The 19,882-nt window shown below is 38.0% G+C and overlaps 1 protein-coding gene across 5 annotated transcripts in view; it reads left to right on the forward strand.

The window, feature by feature from the left end:
* Nucleotides 1-19,882, forward strand: part of LOC145981333 (uncharacterized) — a 292,919-nt gene that overhangs the window by 106,676 nt on the left and 166,361 nt on the right. For all 5 annotated transcript variants that reach the window (XM_083114544.1, XM_083114543.1, XM_083114546.1 and 2 more), the window contains exon 4: nt 17,715-17,867. In XM_083114544.1, the coding sequence (XP_082970670.1) occupies nt 17,715-17,867 (153 nt within the window). The remainder of the gene's footprint in view (nt 1-17,714; nt 17,868-19,882) is intronic.

The raw sequence follows: 19,882 nt of genomic DNA on the forward strand, positions 1-19,882 counted from the left end.
GCCGTGGTCAATATAAAAAATAATGACCAGAAATGCTTTTTGTGGTGTATTTTAGCTGCTCTGTATCCAGTTTCAAAGGATCCTCAGCGAATAACTTATTACAAACAGCATGAACATGATTTTGACGATGCAATGGAGGGTTTAGAATATCCAATGTCTGTTCAGAATATTGATAAATTTGAAAAAAAGGCCAGGCATATCAATGGTAAACAATTATCTATTAATGTATTTATTTGTTCCACTGGCAATTGCCCGATAGCACCTCTCAGAATCAGTACACTTGATGATGAATCTGCTATTCCGATTGATTTGCTCTTAATTGAAGGGGATGGCACATATCATTATACTCTGATAAAAAATCTTGAAGCTTTAGTCAGAACACAACTAGACAAAACTCATACAATATTCAAGTTGTGCAGAAGATGTTTATCTGTATTTTATGGTCAAAAAATGGTGAAGGGGGTTCGGGAAGAGAGTGCAGAAATTGCTAAAAATAAGTTAATTGAGCATCTGAAATACTGTGGCAACCATAAACCTGTTCATATGGTGATGCCTAATTTAAGTGAAAATTGCAAATTCAAAAAGTTTGAAGCCTTGTTGGAACACCCAGTATATATTGTCTGTGATTTTGAATCGAACCTCAAACCTTTTGCATTCTGCAATCCAGATCCTGATGAATCTTCAAGTACACCATACCAGCTACATGAACCTTCCAGCTTTTGTTATACAGTTATACGGGATGGTGTTGTTATTAAAGAATATTCATACGTGGGACCAAATGCCATCAAAATATTTGCACATAGAATAGAAATTGAGTGCCGTGACATAGCATCTAACATCTTATTAATATCAAAGCCTATGTTGCCTTTAACAGAGGAACAGATTGAAGATTTCAACAATGCAGAAAAATGCCCGGTATGTGATTGTGAATTCTCAGATACAAATATCAAGGTTCATCACCATTCTCATACAGATGGTAAATTCTTAATGGCCCTGTGTAAAAGCTGTAATATTCAGATCAAGAGACCAAAATTTATCCCCATATTTTGCCATGGAGCATCCAATTATGATTTCCATCATCTGATCAGGTACGAGGGGTTTGACAAGGAGAATTTAAATATTTTAGCTGAAAATGATGAGAAATATATATCTATTAGCAAGATAATTAAAGTTGATGGTGTTCCTATTCACATAAGATTTCTTGATTCTTACAGAATTTTATCTGCTAGCCTGGCTACACTGGCCACTCAATTATCTGATGATCAATTCAAAATCACACGTGCCATGTTTCCAAATCAGGACCTGAAATTAATTAGGCGGAAGGGTGTATATCCATATGACTATGTCACAGATTTTTCTAAATTTGATGAGTGTTCCCTGCCACCACAAGAAGAGTTTTACAGCAGAATCAGAGGATCTGGAATTACTGATGAAGATTATCACCATGCCAAGTTGATGTGGAACAATTTAAAATGCCAGACATTTGGTGATTATCACATGGCATATTTAAAACTTGACGTCACCCTCTCAGCTGATATATTGCAGGCATTCAGAAAATCTTCCATGCGAAATTATAGACTGGACCCAATGTATTTTTACAGTGCCCCGGGCCTAGCATGGGCTGCAACGTTTTTGAACACTAACATGCAATTGGATCTGATCCCAGATCAAGATAAGTATCTGTTTATGGAACAATGTATAAGAGGGGGGATGGTGCAATGTTCCCAGAGATATGCCAGAGCAAATAACAAATATATGCCTGATTATGATCCAGCACGGCCATCAAATTATATAGCGTATGTAGATGCCAACAGCCTCTATGGTCATGCCATGATGCAAAAACTGCCATATGCAGGGCTTGAGTGGGTTGAAAATTTCAATATTGAGGATCTTCAGGACTTTGATGACAGTGACTATGGCCTCTTCTTAGAGGCTGATCTGACAATTCCTGATGATTTGCACAATACATTTTCTGATCTGCCCCCAATTCCCGAGGTTCAGTGCTCACCTGGCTCTAAACAGAAGAAGCTCATGATGACTCTGGAGCCGAAACAAGGTTATGTCATATATTACAAAAACCTCCAGTTCCTGATGAAACATGGTGTTCAAGTGACCAAAGTTGGCAAAGTTTTGAGGTTCAGGCACTCAAGATGGTTGAAACCATACATTGATACAAACACAGAGCTTCGAACATCTGCAAAGAGCCAATTTGATAAGGGCTTGTTTAAATTGATGGTGAATTCAGTGTATGGCAAAACAATTGAAAATGTCAGAAAACATACCGATGTTAAAATAATTACTGACCCCAGCCTGAGCAAAAAATTGGTTGCAAAGCCTAATTTCAATTATAGAAGAATTTATGATGAACACATGGCACTTTTCAACATGAAGAAAACAAAGATCAAGTTTGATAAACCTATTTATGTAGGGGCTGCAATATTGGAATTGGCCAAATTACATATGTTAAAGCTCTATTATGATGTGCTGAAACCTTTTTATGGTGATAATATAAAATTGATGTACATGGACACGGATAGTTTTATTCTTGACATTAAAACAGAAGATGTTTATCAAGATATGTCACAGCCTGAATTGTTTCAATACTTTGATACCAGTGAACATACAATAATTCAACCCCACAACAAAAAGGTGCCTGGCAAGTTAAAAGATGAGACACTTGGTGATGTTATTGTGGAATTTGCTGGGTTAAGTGCCAAGGTGTATAGTTTTAAAACATGTAGTGGTGTTGCTGCCAAAAAGGCCAAGGGCATTGGCAAAGTAACTGTGGAAAAAGACCTCCAATTTGAAGATTATGAAAATTGCCTCAAATCATGTGGCACAATCAAAACATCAGAATCCAGAATTCAGAGTGAGGATCACTTGTTGACTTCAAATATTGTAAGAAAAGTGGCCCTGGACCCACATGATGATAAGAGATGCATTTTATCATGTGGCATACATACTTTACCTTGGGGGCATTGTGATTTGAAAAATGGAAATCAATGCCCAATTACAGAGCATGATTTGAAATAAATAAACATGCCTATGAACTTATTTGGGTTCAAAAAACAGGCTATTATGGAGCTGTCAACACCACAACCCTCTTCTGATATGCTGTCTAAACTGAGTGGCTTGTTAATTATTCATCTGAACAGTATATTTACAGATAATGATGATGAAACAGGCAAAACATTGTACATATTTAACAATAATTTAAATCATTACCAATTACCTGTAGGTGGTCAATTGCAATTTATTACAACCCCTGAGGGTGATGTCAAGATTTCAATAGGGAGAAATATTTATAGAATCAAGCACTCAAACATGATTTCTGGCACTGTTTATACTGTTTCTGCTGGTGACTGCTTATATATTGAGGTCCCTGGGTCATATGACAAGCTTATACCTTTTTTTATAGAATTAAGAATCAGATACTCTATAATAAATAACCACTAAAACAAAAAATGCCTAATGATATATTTGGTCATACAAGACATGAAGATCACAGTGATGAGATTCTGATGCTTGATGTCAGAGTCAAGAAATTAAGAAGTGATTTACAAGCTTTACAAACTACACTCAATGCCAGTCTTCAATTAGAAATTACAAATTTGCAATCACAATGCATGGACCCTCTTCTTAAAATTGACTCAGAACTCAAATTGTTGCTTCAAAAATATACTGATCTGGCAACATTGGATAATTTTCAAAGTTTAGAAGAAGCTGTAGCAGCTCTTCAAGCCAAATTTAAGACCCAGGCTAACAACTCCGAGCAATTGAAACAACAATTGGAAGAACAGATTAATAATGTCCAGGCACAGCTCCAAACAATTGTCAAAAGCATAAAATCACAAGAAGATTTTGATCTAGTAATTTCCACTCTAAAAGAACAGATTCAGTCACTCCAGATACCTAATCTGCACCCCTTGAACAATGCCATAGCCGAGGTTAAAGAAAAAATTGAGACACTTGAAAATTTTATGAACAACTTGCCATCTTCTGATGCTTTGAGTGCAATAACTCGGAGTGTAGCAAATATTAAGCTGCAACTTGAAACATATGAAGATTTTGGAAAAATTCAAAGTACCATAACCCATCTTGAAGGTACAATAGCAGCAGTGCAAAATGATTTGGCAAATGTACTAGAATCCCGATTGCCTGGAATTGTAGATACCCTTGTCAGTGTCCAGGAACAAATCACAAAGCTTGAAAACCTCAACACCGAATCTGAGCTATCTCATTTTCATCACTTGATCGATGATATCCAAACAAAACTTGAAATTTTACAACAATCCACACCCTCTCAGGCAGATATAGCCCTGCTCCAAAATGCTATGCAAAATGTGGCTGATGCTTCTGAATTAAACAATGTGAAATTGGCACTTGAATCTTTGCAGAATACTGTATCAAATCTTCCTACATCACAGGAACTTAAAAATATAAAGAGGGCAGTGAATCGCATATTGAAATCAGAAGATATCAAGAATATCCAAGCAGAGATCAAACAACTTACTCAGACAGTTGCCACTCTACCAACCAATCAACATATTAATGAACTGCATGCCCTGTTTGAGGATATCAGAAGACAGGTCCATGATCTTACTGCTCAAAATTCAAAATTGGCAGTTGTTGAAAATTTGCAACAAATTGTAGCTAATATCAAGCAACAGCTAGGGACCATGGAATCCAATCAAGCAAATGCTCTGTCTGTTTTTGCCACCCAGCTTCAAGAGATTGTGCAACAATACAAGAAACTTGTTGTGGACATAAAAATAAAGCCAGGCCATGATGATGTTGTTAGGACCATCAATGAGCACCTTGAATCTGTAACAAGCAGATTGCTTACAGCAGAAAAAGAAATAACGGGCATAATCGAGAATCCAAAACATACAGTAATTCTTGAATTGTACAGCATCCCCAACAAAGAATATGATTCACCATTTACACCAGGTGGCAAAATATATATGCTGTCCCCTGCACAATTTTATTACCAGTTTTTTGTTGGAGGCACACTGAGACCAATCAAGATCAAATATTGGCTTCAACCACAGGCACACCACTACCCCACCTTATCAATAACAAATGCTGAGAACAAAGCAAAAATCACCAGTGTAGAGTTAGAGGATTTTACAGACCCCGATACATTAGAAACAGCTTATGTTGAAGATGATGGCTCTCTGGAATTTAATATACAAATAGGAGACAAATTATATTTAGAAAATCCTGCAGTCTCAGCTGCTGAACACCCCATAGTTGCAATATTCTTGTTTACATATTATGTCTAGACAAATTATTGTTGATGAATTACACAGACAAGCCAGACATAATTTTAAGAGACTCCCAGTAGTCACAAAGGGCATAGATGATTTATGGCAGAGCGACTTGATTGAGTTGTCAAGTGGACAGTTGAAAAACTTAGACAAAATCAACAAGGGCTACAAGTATCTTCTCACTGTAATAGACACATTTTCAAAATTTGCCTGGGCTGTGCCACTCAAATCCAAGACTGGGGCATGTGTTACAGAAGCCTTCAGGACAATCATCAATCAGAGTGGAAGATCACCGCGCTATTTGCAAACAGATAATGGCAAAGAATTTTATAATTCTGTGTTCCAACAATTTATTAAAAGCCAGGCAATAAAACATTACTCGAGTTACAGTGATCTCAAAGCCTCAATTGTAGAGAGATTCAACAAAACCCTAAAAAATCTTATGTATAAACAATTTACACTTCAAGGTAATTATAAATGGCTTAATATTCTTCCAGAACTTCTACATAAATATAACAACTCGGTTCATTCCACAATCAACATGAAACCCTCTGAAGTAACTTCATCTGATGAGCAAAAATTGATCAGGACTGTTTATTATCCTAGATACCAGCCAACAACAAGAAGGGCCAAATACAGGGTGGGCGATCAAGTAAGAATCAGCAAATATAAGCACTTATTCAAAAGAGGCTTTACAAGAAACTGGAGCACTGAATTATTTACAGTGGTTCAAGTTAAACCTGGGACCCTTAACACATATATAATAAAAGATCACCGAGGAGAAATTCTCAAAGGCAGATTCTATGAACAAGAGCTCAGCAAAACTAAACAGCCTGACACATATCTCATAGAAAAAATCATCCGCAGAAAAGGCAACAAGTTATTTGTCAAATGGCTAGGACTCCCAGAACACAGCTGGGTCGATGCAGACAAAATAATAATATGAACACCTGGGATGTTATAAAGAGGCTGCCAGAACCTGAACAACAAAATAAGAGAAATGGCAACTTGCTGCCTGATAATATTAGGTGTCTTATTGTTGGGCCATCTGCTTGTGGTAAAACTACACTAATGGTTGATAATTTTTTATTGGCACCCAACTGGTTAGACTGGAAAAACAGGCACTTGTATATCTTCTCTAAGAGCTTGGAACAATTAAAATATCAGCAGCTGATGAAGCTATATGATGGATTGGATATAGCCACTTTTGAATCAGATGTTAAGCCACTTCATGAATGTCTCGATAATTCAGTTGTTGTGTTTGATGACATTATACTGGATAATCAAAACAAGGTTAGAAATTTCTTTACACAGGGCCGGCACAAAAACATTGATTGTTTCTACCTGGCACAGACTTTTTCAAAAATACCGAAACAGCTGATCCGAGACAACAGCAATTTTATATGTGTGTTTCATCAAGACCATACCAACCTCAAACACATACATGATGAATATGTAGGTGGGGACTTGAGCTACAATGATTTTTCCAAGTTTTGCAGTAGGTGCTGGAACCAGGACAGTTATGGGTTTGTCACAATTGATATGACAAGAACACCCAATAGTGGCAAATACAGAAATAAAATCAACGATTTTCTAGACGTTGAGACATATATAAATAACCATGAAAAGGCCAATCATTGATGATCTTAAATTAAGAGATTATCTTGTAAAAAGATTTAAGGGATGGAAATCAGAGAACCGTGGAATTTATGAAAAACACAAACAAACAGAACAGCCTGTAATTGATGCTATTAATAATTTAGGTAAGAATATCAAAACTGTTACAGAGCAAAATCAAAATTTGATCACAGAGCTTGTGCCTGTAGCTGCAAGGAACATATTAGATTATCCATTCACCCCACTTTCCAGCATTCATACACCTAGTCCTGTTGCTCCTCGAAGAATTGAAGCTAGTCAGGATCCTATTGAATTGGGTCTTCTTGCTCAAAAATATTTAACCACACCTAAAGACAACAAAGATGAGGTGTTTGGTTTATATGCTGACACAGAGCTTGATGGCAGCATCATACATAGAATTGGCAATTTCAGAGTAACTTTTATGGGGGATGATCTGATTGTTTATTCAGAATCTCGTCTCGGAGAAAAAGGTGCTTTTGTTAAGTACCCCGGCACACCTGGATTGTGGGAACTGATGACTAGGAAAAGGCCTGGCAGCTATACAGATCAAGATTATGATTATTACAAAGAAATATTAATAAAATCAGATGCTCTATACCAGAACAATGATCCCACACAAAAAAGAGTCAAGTCTAGCAGTGGAGCAAAATACAATAATTTAATGAAGCCCATATGGTCACAGATCAAGACTGGCAGTGGAATCAAACAATACAACACCCTGCCTAAAGAATTTGTATGGGTTGATGATGTCAGGAAACTTGTAGATAGGTTATTGGTGATAGCTGGGGAGGAAAATGCTGGCAACCACAATTTTTACAATGAAAAGGTTGGAATTATGGACATGATAAGCACCAAATTGTCTAATTTTATAGTGAATGACACTAAGGGGATTGGATATCTCATAAAAATTATTAATACTCTACCACCTAAATTTTGGAATATTTCTGAGGGTCGGGGCCTGGTTAATGACATTATAAACAAGCTGCCATTTGAACTACACATTCCAGGCTATCAGTATTGCGGTCCAGGCACAAAATTGGACCATAGATTAAACAGAGGGGATCCTGGTGTTAATCCCCTAGATGCTGCTTGTAGAGACCATGACATAGCATACAACACACATTCTGATCTTGACAAGAGACATGTTGCAGACAAGAAATTAGAAGAGGCTGCATTTGGTAGATTTGTAAGCAAAGATGCTTCTTTGAGTGAAAAAATAGCAGCATTGGGAACCACCATAGCTATGAGCACCAAACAAAAACTGGGGTGGGGGCTGTGAATATGTATATAATAAACCTACAATGAAGGCCAAGGGTGTTATGTATCAAATACCTTATGCAGGTCTTAAATCTCTTAAAACTATTGACAGTCTTTTAACCAAAAAGCAGCGCAAGAAAAAAAGCTCTTGTCTTGCAAAGGGCCATGGTATGAAATTGTTGCTTAGTACCCCCCAATTAAAAAAATTACAGCAATCAAGAAAAAAATCACATGTGGGGGGATTCATATTTACTATCCCGGCCATCTTAGCTGCTCTCGGGGCTGTGGGGAGCTTGGCTGGGGGATCAGCTGCCATAGCAAAAACAGTAATAGATGCCAAGAAAAATAGGGCAGAATTAGATGAACAGAGGCGCCATAACCTGGCCATGGAGAAAAAAGGCAAAGGTGTTAAGAGAGCCATGAATAAGTTTAAAAAAAACAAGAGCCGCTTACAAACCAAGATATTGAAGCTTTAATCAAGCCACTGGGCATCAAACATTTTAGAGGTGTGTACATGTCTGATTCTTTACCGGAACAACCACTCAACAAAGAGTGTGGCATTGTTAATTTGGATAAGTACAAAAATCAGGGCACTCACTGGATTTGTTATCTTAAATATTTAAACAATGAGGCATTTGTGTTTGATTCATTTGGAGGTGTTCCACCTGAAAATTTAATAAAATATCTAAAATCACCTAATCTTTATTACAATAATGCCCGTGTTCAAAACTTCAAAGATGTTAATTGCGGACATTTGTGTTTATCTGTTCTCAGATATATGTCTCAAATAAATAAACCATCAATTGAAAATTTTCAAAAAGCCTTGTGGTATCTGAAACATCATGGGGGTATTCCATCTCACCAGCCAAAATTCAATATTGAAACTCAAATTGCATGATGACATAGTATATCCCAAAACAATAGCTCTCAGAGCATTTTACGGCATGTACCTGATCCCAAATATTACTCACCACAACAACAAAATTGCAGTAGGTGATCAAAATATTGTCATTACTCCAGGGCAATATAATCTATCTACTCTAAATGCTCAATTACCCAGAGGTGTAGTGTTAAGTCAAAATTCTTTCACTCACAGAGTAGAGATTGTGTCTGCCACAGAGACAGTGAATCTGGGTACTATAGGAGAGCTGTTAGGATTTGAGAACAACACAAAACTTGAACCAGCCATCAAACACACTGCTATGAATATACCTAAATTCTTAGCCATAGAGACTCTGAATATTCACTGTAATGTGGCCGAGGGTATGATCACCAAATCAAATGGCATAGGCACTCACAAACAAACAGGCATCATTGCAACATTCAAACCTAATTCTGAATTTATGGAGCCCATCATCTACAATCCATCCCCAACATTATATTTTCCTGTGTGTCATAATAGAATAGATTACATTGAATTGATGGTCACTAATGAAAAAGAAGAATTAGTTGATTTTGCTGGAGCCACAACAACTGCAATCATAGAGATTAACATTTAAATAAAAATACATACAATGGAAAATATTGAGAGTTATGAGCTACAATCGTTCCCCCCAAACAGGAGGACATTTGCAAATTTAAATCAACCCAACACAGAAATTGAGGTTGATCTTGATGTAGGGGACGGCTTTATACACCCCCACAGAGCAGATCTATACATCAAATTTGATGTTGTTAAGCTCGATGGAACAGATTATCCGGCAAATTCAAACATAAGATTGGTGGACAATTGTGTGCCGCATCTGTTCTCTGAAATTGAGATCAGAAAGCATGGTGTTGTTATAAACAGAGTGGATTATCCCGGCATTACCTCCACAGCTTTGGCCACACTAAAATTATCCAAAACCGAGGCTTCTTACTACAGAATCGGTGGATTTGAAGCTGGTGATAAAATATTATCTAAAAACCACACAGTGCTGTTCCCTATGCGCCTGTTGCCAGGATTCTTCTCGGATTACAAAGAAATTATGTGGAAGGGTGGTTTAAGAATTACATTTAGAAGAGCTGCCAATGATAACAATGCTTTGATGAGGTACAGTGCGATAAACTCTACAGGGGAAGCTCTGCCTAATACCCTACCTGATGCAGGCAAGTGCATTATTCAGACTATGGAGTTAAGAATCCCTGTTGTTGAATATGAAGCCAGCTATGCTCTTAAATACAAAGCTGATATCCTAAAAAATCCACACATTCCTCTGCAATTTTATACATATCAATGTGTACAGAAGCCCGCATCTGGTACCTATTATGAGTTTGATGCTACAAATTCATTCTCCAGCATACAATATGACATGCCGGATTTTGTAGTGGTATTGTTTCAGACTGGAAGACACAATAATCAGGAAAAAAATTCAAGTAAATTTGATAGCTGCAACATCAAAAACATATATCTTAAAAATGTCAGAAATGAGGTATTTCCTAGAGAAAATTACAATTTAGACATTTCCAAGGATGATTTCCTCAAATTATATGAGGCTTTTTCGGCTTTCAAAAGGGTCACTACAGGCAATACGGATATGTATTACACACCAGATGAATTCAAAACACAGAGACCCATGTTTGTCATCAACACTTCAAAAAGGAAACAAGTTGTGGTGAATGACAGGACAAATATTAAAATTATCTGTGAATTCCATGAGGCTTTACCTGATGACACCATTTGTAGTGTTATTCTCATAGGTGAAAAATCATATGTTTATGATGTAAGAAATGAAAGAGTCACGGAGCAATTCTAGAAGGTCTCTGGATATTGCATTGTCTTAGTACTAGATATGCAAGATGAGCCTGGTGTCCAATTGAACTTAAACCGGAAGTAAACCGGAAGTGGACCGGAAGTAGACCGGAAGTGGACCGGAAGTAAACCGGAAGTGGACCGGAAGTGGGCCGGAAGTGGACCGGAAGTGGACCGGAAGTAAATATGTGTGGGTGGGTGTGGGTGTGTGTAGGTGTGTGTAGGTGGGTGTGTATGGGTATGGGTATCTGAGGGGGTTCATACTTTCTGAGGGGGGTCATACTTTCTCATGGAATCCATGAGGGCATTTTTACAAAAATCTTGGATTAGACGGGGTTCCACACTTGAGCAAAAAGCTCGTATGGGCATGTTGAGCTTGTTTTAAGTGTAGCAAATCTGCTTGAGGGGGGTTCATACTTTCCGGCGCTGGTAGTACAGTCAATACCACTACTACACTGTCTAAGAAGAAACTGCCTGCTAAGGGATGCCTTGGAGGGAATGGTTGAAGGAAGAAAAGTCCGTGGAAGAAAGAGATATCAGCTTATGGATGATATTAAATTAACTGGGTCGTATGCTATTACGAAGCGTAAGGCAGAGAACAGGGAAAGCTGGAGATTGCAGTGAAAAACCTGCCAATTAGGCAGAAAACAATGAATGAATGAATATATATATATATATATATATATATATATATATATATATATATATATATGTAGCTTGAAAAGTTCTGGGACACCAAAACAAAACGTCACAGTTAAAATAAAAATCACTAAAAATAAAAACACTACGTTGCTGACCAAGGCAACTTAGTGTTTTTAAATATGGAAACAAGGCTTAATTATATTACAACTAAAAATAACTGTTTTGGATTGTTTTTCAACTACAAAAAGTGGTTATGTAAACGTATAAGAAGAATATAGAATCTCATCTAATGCACCCTTATTAGCTGAGACATTGGATGGAGTGAAGGAACCAACCTGACAGCAATATCATGATGAGTCGAAAAAGATGAGAAAAGAAATCAAGTTCGATGCTAAATTTGTTATTCTTTATTTTTTTTTACAATACATACTTGTAAAAATGCTCCAATCATCCGTAACATTAAACTAGGCACACACACAGGAGATGTACTATGAAGATTTTCAGCGAGAATTGCAGGCTCGACCAAGACTCGAACCTTGGTCTCTGACATACCATGCCATTGCTGAACCGCTAAGCTACCAACCTGGCCTGGCTTTGCCTGTGGTCGAGCCTGCATTTTTCGCTGAAAATCTACATCTGTAACATGATTAGGAAAACTGAAAACAAGATTGGGTAAATTTTAAGGTCACTGCATGAAAATCTATGTGAATCGGTCAACTGGTGTTATTTTCAGCATGTAGGATGTTCTGTGGGTGATATGATATCTCTAACATCTGAAAGGTTAGACAGGTGAGGTGGTTCTTAAGACTAAAAGAAATGTAAAGAATATTTTTATATTGGCTACCACTTTAATATGCATCTAAAAATAGCTTTGTTGATTTGATTTTGTAACATGATGAGCATTATATAAATGTATAATTTGGCGATCACCAAAACTGAAAAATAAAATAAAATTAATTTTATTTTTCGATTCTCAAATTAAACACTACGAAGTATACATGAGTGAAATTGAAACCAGGTGTATTGTCATCGATTTGAAAATGATGACAACATTATTTCCTAAAATAGTTGTTTCAAATTCAGAAACCTATCTAATGAGGTACCACTCAATTCCCTTTTCCTATGATATTACGCAAGCACATGGGCATCTGGAAGGATCCTTTCCCCTGGAAAATAGATGTTGCTGTAAACTTACATATTACACACATATGTTTAATATCAGTCACAGTGATTTATGTTAATTATTTGAAGAATGTTGCAGTAACATGATAACTTCAATCTGAAGAAGTATTTTATGACTATGATGTGGGAATTATGCGCTGTTGCCAACCGTATGGTCCTGACCGTACGTGTACAGGCGGGGAGAAATTTTAGACAAATAAGTAAAAATGTGTACAATGTCGAAGCTACACAGAACTTTTATATAGAAGTTGAAAATTGAAATTCTGCAACGTTGCAATTGCATCCCATCCCATAACTTAAAAACTTCAAAACATGTCACAATGAAGGTCTTATAACAACAACAATCACATTAACGTTTCTGTCAAGAAAGAGGCATTCGGTTGCTGCAAAACGTTTGTGGCTTGGCTGCACTGAGTGTAAACACAAACATCAACAATCAATATTGAACAAAAGAAAATGACTTATTTTCACTAAGCTATCAGGACTGAAAAGTTAGTGGTTCGGGCCTATAATGAAGCACTTGTAAATACAATCTTTTGGAATTCCTTGATTGTTCCCAAAGTCAGTATCTGACCTTGACAATTTGCACACCATCATTTTGAATTCAATTTGTTTTTTACTGTACCCTTCGGCTCATTAAAACATGGATCACAGGTTGCACCGTTAAAATAGTACAAAAAGATAAAAAAAATATATTCCAAAACAATTTATAATCCAAGGTCATTTGTAATCCTGTGTGATTTTGAATGAAGGGAATATATGACTACCAGTAATACATTGCTAGTGTGTACACAATCATGTACTACCAGGTGTTTTACTCGCAATTGTGGCAGAAGGCCTGTGTGAAGTCATAAATCCAAGATGGCTACCACTTCATGCACTAAGAAAATCCATCATAACTCCTTTAACAGTGGTTTTGGGAAAATTATTATAGATACATGTTTTGTTCAGAATTGAACAAGGAACAAAATTTATTCTTACAGTTGTTTCATTTCTCGCACTACTATGGAGATATATCCAGTGAAACAATTTCGTGCTCTTTTCTGCAAGGATTCTATGCATATTTTACACTTTACTTGACATTCTGCTATATAAAGGTGAAAGTTACTGTCTGTGATATTTTGTTGATGCCTACTATTGTGGCATATTGCCTGTGTCACATCATACATCCAAGATGGCTGCCTCTGCAGACATTAACAGACAAAAATGACCATATCTCCTTAACTTCTTTAGGAGTAATTTTGACCATTTGTAAGTTTGTTGGGTTCTTACACGAAGGGGAGACATGTGTATGGAGGATGCTTTCATTTGGAGGCATGCAATCATGTATTTGTACTACAGCTGTTTTGCTGGATAATGTGTTAGAGACCATACATGACTTCCTAAATCCAAGATGGCTGTCTTTTAGGTTCTGCACATGAAATACTGTTCATAACCTGATTTAGAGTTCGTTTATCAGATTTTTCCAGAGGCATTTTCTGTTAATAAATAACAAGTGAAAAATATTAACTATTATTATTATCATTATCATTACTATTATATTACAGCAAAGGAGTAATAACACTACCTGTGAATTCTGCATTGGCTTTTGAAATGTAAGCATCTCACCTGTGCTTGAGAGTGCTTGTAATCATTTGGGAAATATCATGTCATCAATACAGTCACTTTATTCAATTTCCTTGTCACTCTGATCTGAAACTCTGTCCTGTAAGTCATTGTTTTCACACTTTTCTTCATCCGCACTACAAAGACACAGTTCAGTACATCGCGGGGACTGATCCCGACATATGCATGAACATTTCCTCTTTCCACAACCACATGTCAACTGTAATCTTCTCTGAAGGGCTGGGTAGATTTGGATGTTTCTTTTCTGCTTTTATTTCACTCCAATACTTGGAAGTAACTTTTCCTGGTGAAAGGTGTGAGGGTCACTTTGGCAGCAGCATTCACACTATCTATTAATGGTATTCCAGTTTGTGTTTGTACTTGCAAAGAAGGCAAAAAAAGTGGTTGTTGAATGCATTTGATGGTGCAGAAGCTGATGTGCTTGAATCTCTTGCAAATCTTGGTTCTCCTGGATTCGATGAACAAGATGACAGAATTAAAGAAAGAATTGATTTATTTTACTTCTCGTTTCTGCTACTTTTGGCTAATTTCAAAGATGAAAATTAATTATATGATGAAATAGATGAAAGGACAATCACAAACACATATGGGCAGCACACAACTCAAGTCCCATAAGTCCAGATGACAGAGCATTGATTGATTGATTGAGTTGGTGTTTTATTTAAGTCCACTTTATGCACAGTAAGGCTAATTGGGACTGGACCTACACTTTAAAGTGGAATCTGAACCACTATATGTGCCTCCACTGGGTAATGAACTCGGGACCCCTAGATTACAAGGTGACGATGATACCACTGTGCCATCGGGGAGGCCCTAGATATCAGAGCAATGCTAGTCTGCAAATGCAGTCCAGGGTGTACTTTGTGAAAGTAAGGTTGATATTTGCGTGTCTCTTACACCCCGAATATGTTGACAGGATTTTTCCTGACATCAAAATCAAATATTTCGGCAAATTACGATGGTATCTGTTCGCGAAAAGGGATGTTCAAGGCTCAGGTCTTGCTCCAACCAAAGTTTTCCTCACACGTTTTATCAGAGGGGGTTATTTCCAAGTATTGGAGTCAAATAAAAGCAGAAAAGGATCATCCAAATCTACCCATCTCAATAGGCTGATGGGAAAAGAGAAAATGAGGATGACAAGAAGATCATTCCTGTCATATTGACACTGCCTAGAGCTCCAGAGAATGTTGAATGAGAAAGTCACAGGCGACGTCATTACTCCTTTACCATAATATGGTAGTGTCCAAAAAGTAGAATAATGGAAAGGGGAGATCTTCACGATCATCATAAATAATCATCAAGGAGTGTAACTCAACCTTACGCACATAGGCAACAGTGCTGCTAGTGTCAAGTGATTGAAAGGTAAACAAAACACAACATATCAGAACAAGAGTGCCTCATTCTGTATCGAACGCTCATTGTGATCGGAGGACAATCTCTTGGTAAAGTGTAGGGCCTCCCCAATGGTGCAGTGGTAGCGTCGTCACCTTGTAATCAAGGAGTCCCAGGTTCGATAATCGGTGGAGGCACATAGTGGTTCGGATCCCACTTTAAGCTGTAGGTCCAGTCCCAATTGGCCTTTCTGTGCATAAAGTGGACTTAAAACAACAATTCAATCAATCTTGGTAATGTGTTCAATGTACAGTACGAACATGGCACAAAGACGTCAGCGAAGAATCATTGGACGTCTGGAAGCATGCTAAACACAGGCTGAAGTCACGGCAGCGTTGACTGTGCCATAGTCATTTCCAAGCTTTGGCGACGGTTCCAAGACACAGTAGATGTTCATGGTAGGCCAGAACAAAGTGTCAACGAGTAGCAACACCAGAACAGGGCCCATATCTGGCTTTAACTGTGCGACAAAACCGGACAATGCCTGCAAGACAACTGTCTCCAAAACTTGCAGCCACCTCAGGGGTTAGAGTTTCTATCGCCAAACTGTGTACCGGAGACTCAGGACAGTTGGTTTCTATTCCAAATGTCCAGTAGTGTGTGTCCCGCTTGATCCAGTGCACAGAAGGGCCCGCTTACAGTGGAGTCAGCATCATTGAAATTAGACCCTGAGCGAATGGAGGATCATGCTCTTTCACAAATCAGTTCAGATTCAGTTTGCAAAATGATTCCCGTCGCATATTCATCTGGGGAGAACCTCGATCACGATTTATTCCAAGGAACATCATGGAAAGGGATCAGTTGGTCAAGATGGAATACTGGTATGGAAAAACATCATGCTCAATGGACAGATGAAGCTGCACATCTCTGCTGGAGGTACTCTTACTGTCCAGAGGCACAGAAACTACTTACTCCAACAACATGTGCGACTTTTCAGAGGCGCAGTCGGATCATACTTCAACTTCAAGGCTGAAAAGATACAAAAATACATGTGCGCATCGAACCAAATTGGTGGATGACTTTCTTGAACATGAATAAATCCACAGCATGGACTGGCAACCAAGGTTCCCAGACATAAATCCTGTAGTGTCTTAAGGAGATGAGTTAACTTGCGATCCTCATTGCTCTTGTTTCTGTTCTCTAGCATGTTTTCCAGGAGATTTGAATAGGGGTTCACCTATTTCTGTGGTAGACACTGGTGTACCCAGAATTTTTTTTCTTCGGGAGAGGCTGGAATTGTACAGGTGGATAGTACATAGATGCTGTTTTGAGGGGGGAAGGGGTGGCATACATAGTATGATATCTTGTATACTTAGAACTTTCCACTCTCAAAAATTTCAAATGGTCATTTTAAGAGAAGTATGCATTTACCACTCTGGATTTTCTCTACTTCAGAATTCTTAGAATTTTTCGCTCTCAAAAATGGCAAACGTGGGCCATTTCAAGAGAGGTAAGCATTTACCACACTGATTTTTCCCTACTTCAGTATTCTTAGAACTTTCCACTCTCAAAAGTGGCAATCGTGATTACAGTGAAATTGCAGTATCTCCCGGTGCGAGACCCGCCTTTCTGGCAGTGACCCTCTGTTGCCACATTTACATATAAAGGAACTCACGGTCTAACAACCAATTAGGCCTTTTGCTTGGGCAAGAAGCAGCAACCTCAAAAATCCCCCTCCCCAAAGCAGCCATCAGGGAAACAGGATTTTGTCAAAATAACCGTTCTGGTCTGTGAATGGACATGATTCCTACGACGGCGGAATTTTGTATATCCCGTAACATTTGTGACTTGTGTTTGTAGTTGTATTTCGAATCTGAGTGTGAAATGGCACCACTCCACTTTAAATTGCATATTTTAAATGTATGCATTTGTGCCCTTGAATTTTTGGAAATTTCGCCTTGAAAACCTGTAATTATACTTGAATTTTATCATGGTCTTAGACTGGCCACTCTGATTCTTGTTTACTTGTTTTTCAGTTTTCGTGACGACAGTCGGAGCAGCAGCAGCAGTAGTACAAGTAGCACAGACAGCGGGGTGAGCTCTCGTAGCAGCTCATCCTCCGAAAGTTCCACTTCGCGTTCCACGACCAATGAGGCCGAAAAGTCTCCATCTTCAGAAGCTACTTCCAGGTATAGATAATAGCATTGATTGGCATTGATTCATATTTAAAACTGAAATTATAATTGATGTGATGATTTACTGTCATATTTATTATGAAAGTACAGTAGCATGATCAGGAATTCTCTAAGATCAATTTGATAATCTTATTACCATAAATACTCAGTAGTAAGGTATACGTGGCCTGTCTAAAAAGTATCCGACCTTTTTCCCCATGGAAAATAGCTATGGTAGGTTGGCTACAATGTGCACAGAAGTGCAGCATGTTGCTGGGCATGTTGGACGCATCAGTTGATGAGAAGCAGCTGGCGAGCGAGGTTGTGATTCTGTGTAACATCACATTTTCTTGTTCTCTGGGATGGCGGAACATGTGGAGCAGAGAATCATTCTTTTTTCATGCTTTTCAGGCATTCAGCCTATGCCATCATACTCAAGTTTTTTTTTTTTCGTTTGTTAGCAGACACCATAATGTACGAGGGACGTTCTGAAAGTAAGTTTTGTCATTTTTTCCACAGGGAAGCTTTATTACAAACAGAAGAATACAATGTCATAACAAAATACAATTTTTGGCTATTTTTCCACATAGTCGCCACTGACATTGATACATTTGTCTTACCGTGAAATCAATTTCAAGAAACCCTCCAGGTAAAAATCAGTGGCCACCGATTTAAGGAAGTTCTTCACAGCCTGTTGCACCTCTTCGTTGCTTCCTCAAGTGACGTCCCGATAGTGCTGACTTCAACGCAGGAGAAAGGTGGCTAACGCTATTTCCTGTACTCTGTTGATGTTTGTTGCAGTCGTGGACATGCGCCCAGATCGGTCTTCTTCTTCCACACTCTGCCTTCTTTCATTGAACATTGAACACCATTCATAGCTCACGACAGCACGCACTTCCATTTGTGACCATGTTTCCAGCACACGTCTTCCTACCATACTGGTTTGCACTCGAATGAGCTCAGGCACGTTGGTCTGCTGCTTATCTCTATTCTTCGGCACTCGACACTCCTCTGCTCTTGGTCCTCCCGTCATGAATTCAGGAAAGATTGTCTTTTGTTATGGCAATGTGTTTTCTCACTTTGTAATACAGCTTCCTTGTGAAAAAAAATGACGAAACTTACTTTCAGAATGTCCCTCGTACTTCATAATTCTGTGAAATCAGTTCATTGTGAATATTTTAATCCAATGTCATGTCTAGAATTAAATTTTGTGTGTAAAATGTCACATACTTAACTCTGGAATAGCCTGTTTGGTGATAAATACACAACTTGAGGGAAAATAATAAACCCAGTTACATCACTCTTCAGGCATGGTAGTGAATCCATGGCACGTTACAACACAAGATGCCAGTATAGAGCGACCACAAACAAAGAAACCTTCGGCTAAAATTGTTTGCGCACCTTGATCCATTCAGTTTGGGCCATAAGGAAGCATGGTTCACCCTGTCCCTCCCTTCCTCATGGGAGTACGGTGCACAGGAGTTTTGCCTGTGGTTCCACTATATCAACCATGAATGTGTATGGTTCCGTACATGCAGAGTGGTCTTTCCGTTGTTCAAGGGTTAGTATTATTGAAATGCGACCTCAACGAGAAAAATGTTACAATGAAAAGTTGTTCTGTTTCATGGCTTCTACTGTGAGCTGTACAGTGATATCCTGTGGGATGCACAAATATTACTCTGCAAATTGCCCATGACTATTTTCATTAATTTGTCTCTTGCATGCTACGTATTTTAAGGAATACATTTTAAAGTATGCTGTTGCACAGCCTGTTAGCAGCTCGTCTGGCATTTTGTTTCAATCTTTGAAGCTCTTATTGGATAAGAACAAAGTGCATGAACATGGTGATGGAAAATTTGCTTGGCAATACTTATGCATCCCACTGTACAAGCGAATATATGCTACCTGATTGTGTAGTCTAGAAAGGATGTCATTCAAGGGTAGCTCCTCAAAATAGAGGTTATTATCTATTACAACATTTTCATTAACATTGTTAATACACCAAGAAAGTAATAGCTTTCTTAATATTT

This window comes from Lepisma saccharinum, chromosome 29 (assembly GCF_977018435.1).
Source record: "Lepisma saccharinum chromosome 29, izLepSacc3.1, whole genome shotgun sequence".
NCBI lineage: Eukaryota > Metazoa > Arthropoda > Insecta > Zygentoma > Lepismatidae > Lepisma > Lepisma saccharinum.